The 3,405-nt window shown below is 62.6% G+C and overlaps 1 protein-coding gene across 1 annotated transcript in view; it reads right to left on the reverse strand.

Annotated features, from left to right (window-relative positions):
- LOC144685052 (ADP-ribosylation factor GTPase-activating protein 2-like) overlaps positions 1-1,832 on the reverse strand; it is a 54,333-nt gene extending 52,501 nt beyond the window's left edge. Inside the window, exon 1 of the mRNA XM_078549586.1 lies at positions 1,729-1,832. Coding sequence (XP_078405712.1) covers positions 1,729-1,832 — 104 coding nt within the window. The remainder of the gene's footprint in view (positions 1-1,728) is intronic.
- Between the last annotated feature and the right edge of the window lie 1,573 nt (positions 1,833-3,405).

Raw genomic sequence — 3,405 nt, forward strand, 5'->3', positions numbered from 1 at the left:
CGGTCGAGCACGCGGGCAGGAGGGAGGGAGGGAGGGAGGGAGGGAGGGAGGGAGGGAGGAGGGAGGGAGGGAGGGAGGGAGGGAGGGAGGGAGGGAGGGAGGGAGGGAGGGAGGGAGGGAGGGACTCCCAACACTGGCTCCCCCCCACACCCCACCCCTCCACCCCCAACACAGGCTCCCCCCTCCACCCCCAACACAGGCTCCCCCCTCCACCCCCAACACAGGCTCCCCCCTCCACCCCCAACACGGGCTCCCCCCTCCACCCCCAACACGGGCTCCCCCCTCCACCCCCAACACGGGCTCCCCCCTCCACCCCCAACACGGGCTCCCCCCTCCACCCCCAACACGGGCTCCCCCCTCCACCCCCAACACGGGCTCCCCCCTCCACCCCCAACACGGGCTCCCCCCTCCACCCCCAACACGGGCTCCCCCCTCCACCCCCAACACGGGCTCCCCCCTCCACCCCCAACACGGGCTCCCCCCTCCACCCCCAACACGGGCTCCCCCCTCCACCCCCAACACGGGCTCCCCCCTCCACCCCCAACACGGGCTCCCCCCTCCACCCCCAACACGGGCTCCCCCCTCCACCCCCAACACGGGCTCCCCCCTCCACCCCCAACACGGGCTCCCCCCTCCACCCCCAACACGGGCTCCCCCCTCCACCCCCAACACGGGCTCCCCCCTCCACCCCCAACACGGGCTCCCCCCTCCACCCCCAACACGGGCTCCCCCCTCCACCCCCAACACGGGCTCCCCCCTCCACCCCCAACACGGGCTCCCCCCTCCACCCCCAACACGGGCTCCCCCCTCCACCCCCAACACGGGCTCCCCCCTCCACCCCCAACACGGGCTCCCCCCTCCACCCCCAACACGGGCTCCCCCCTCCACCCCCAACACGGGCTCCCCCTCCACCCCAACACGGGCTCCCCCCTCCCTTCCCCCCTAACACGGGCTCCCCCACTCCCTCCGCTCCTAACACGGGCACCCCCCTCCCCCTAACACTGGCTCCCCCTCCCCCCTTAACTCTGGTTCCCCCCTAACACCGGCTCCCCCCTTTCTCCCCCCCCCAACACTGGCCCCCCCCTCCACCCCCAACACAGGCCCCCCCCTCCACCCCCAACACAGGCCCCCCCCTCCACCCCCCAACACAGGCTCCCCCCTCCACCCCCAACACAGTCTCCCCCCTCCCCCCCCCCCCTCCCCTCCCTCCACCCTCCACCCCCACCCACCCCCCCCACCCCACACCCCTCCCCCCCCCCACACCCCTCCCCCCCCCACACCCCTCCCCCCCCCACACCCCTCCCCCCCCCCCACACCCCTCCCCCCCCCCCCACACCCCTCCCCCCCCCCCCCACACCCCTCCCCCCCCCCCCACACCCCTCCCCCACACCCCCCCCCCACACCCCTCCCCCCCCCACACCCCTCCCCCCCCCCCACCACACCCCTCCCCCCCCCCCCACCACACCCCTCCCCCCCCCCACCACACCCCTCCCCCCCCCCCCACCACACCCCTCCCCCCCCCCCACCACACCCCTCCCCCCCCCCCACCACACCCCTCCCCCCCCCCCCACCACACCCCTCCCCCCCCCCCCACACCCCTCCCCCCCCCCCCCCACACCCCTCCCCCCCCCCCCACACCCCTCCCCCCCCCACACCCCCCCCCCACACCCACACCCCCCCACACACACCCCGACCCTTCTCCCCCCTCCTCCTTCCCCCCGTGCTGACCTTGTTGACCTGGGCCGCCCGCAGACGCCGGAAGACGGCCTGAGAAGCCGCTTTCGCCGGCCCGTCCGCCATGACACCGGAACCGGATCCGCGTTGCGGCGCATGCGTGCTGGTGCCCGGCGAGCGTGCCTATCTGCATTTGTCTAGCGCCTGCCTGAAGGAGCGCGTTTGTCAGAGGCGCCGGCCGCGGCCTGGCCTGAGCTGTCAGTCCCACTGTCTCTCAGTGATACCCATTGTAAATGCCTGAGGACCCGGCCTTGCGCACTGGACCAAAAAGCTGCATTTATCACAGAGACACAGATCGAGTCTCCGCCGGTCAAACAAGCTCCAACTGTCCTCATCCCATTGTCCAGCCTCGGCCCAGGGCCCTGCAGCCAGGGCATCCCAGCGCACATCCATATACTCCTTCAATGTTATGAGGGTTTCTGCCTCTACCTTTCAGGCTGCAAATTCCAGATTCCGAAAAATTCTTCTTGCTCCTTATTCCCTGTTTCTAAGTTTGGTTATTTGTTGGATCCTGGTCACTAGTTTAGTTGGACTAATGGATCCAGGTTGTACACTTGTTTCAGGATGACTGATGTCAGTGATGTTACCTCTTATATGTCCACCCATTTTGAGTGAGCATCAACAATAAGGAGAAACATTGTTCCCGTAAAAGGTCCCACACGGTCAATATGCAATCGCACCCATGGCCTTCCTGGCTACTCCCATGGGTGTAACGGAGTTGCTGGAGGTAACTTTTGCACTTGCTGACACTGCATACAACTTCTCACTAAGCTCTCTATTTCTCCATCCATTCCAGGCCACCATAGATATCCGCATGCTATGGTCTTCATTCAGCAAATACCTGGATATGCACTATGTCATTCAGTTAACAAAGGCTTTTGTCCTTTTGGAGGAACAATCGCTCGAGCTCCCCACAATAAGATACTATCCTAGCTGGTTATCTCCTGTCTTCTGTGAAAATACGGTTTCATTTCTTCAGATTCCTGTTCTCGTGACCAACCGTGAAGAACTTGTTCCCGTACTTTGGATAAGACTGGGTCTCGACTTGCCCAATCTCTGATCTGTCTAGCACATACCCAGGATGAATCTAATGAGTTCAATAATAAAACGAGTTTTTGAGAAACTGGAACATCCTCACCGTCTTTTTTCAAAGGCAAACAGCTAAGTGCATCAGCGTTTACAATCTGTTTTCCAGGCCTGTGGATGAAAGTATGTTCATACGCTGCCAGGATCAACACCCATCTCTGTATTCTTGCTGAGGCTATGGGTGGTATAGCCTTGTCCTCCCTGAACAATCCTAGCAAAGGCTTGTGGTCCAAAACAACAGTAAAATGACAACCGTGTACGTACTGGTGAAATTTCTTGACACCAAAGATGGTTGACAGGCCTTTTCTAGCTGTGAGTATCCCTTTTCCGCTGTGTTCAGTGTTCTTGATACATATCCAATAGGTCATTCTGAGCCATCGTCCATTCAATGGCAGAGCACTGCTGCCATTCCATAAGGAGATGCGTCACGTCAGAACTAACTTTTCTTTGGTCAAAATGTACTAATAGGGTGAATGAGTGTAACAGTTGTTTCACTTTTGTGAAAGCTTCTTTCTGTAGTGTTTGCCAAGGCCAACGTTTGTTTTTCTTGAGTAGGTAATACAAGGGTGCCAGTTCTGTCGGCAA

Source organism: Cetorhinus maximus, chromosome 9 (assembly GCF_964194155.1).
Source record: "Cetorhinus maximus chromosome 9, sCetMax3.hap1.1, whole genome shotgun sequence".
NCBI classification, from domain to species: Eukaryota; Metazoa; Chordata; class Chondrichthyes; order Lamniformes; family Cetorhinidae; genus Cetorhinus; species Cetorhinus maximus.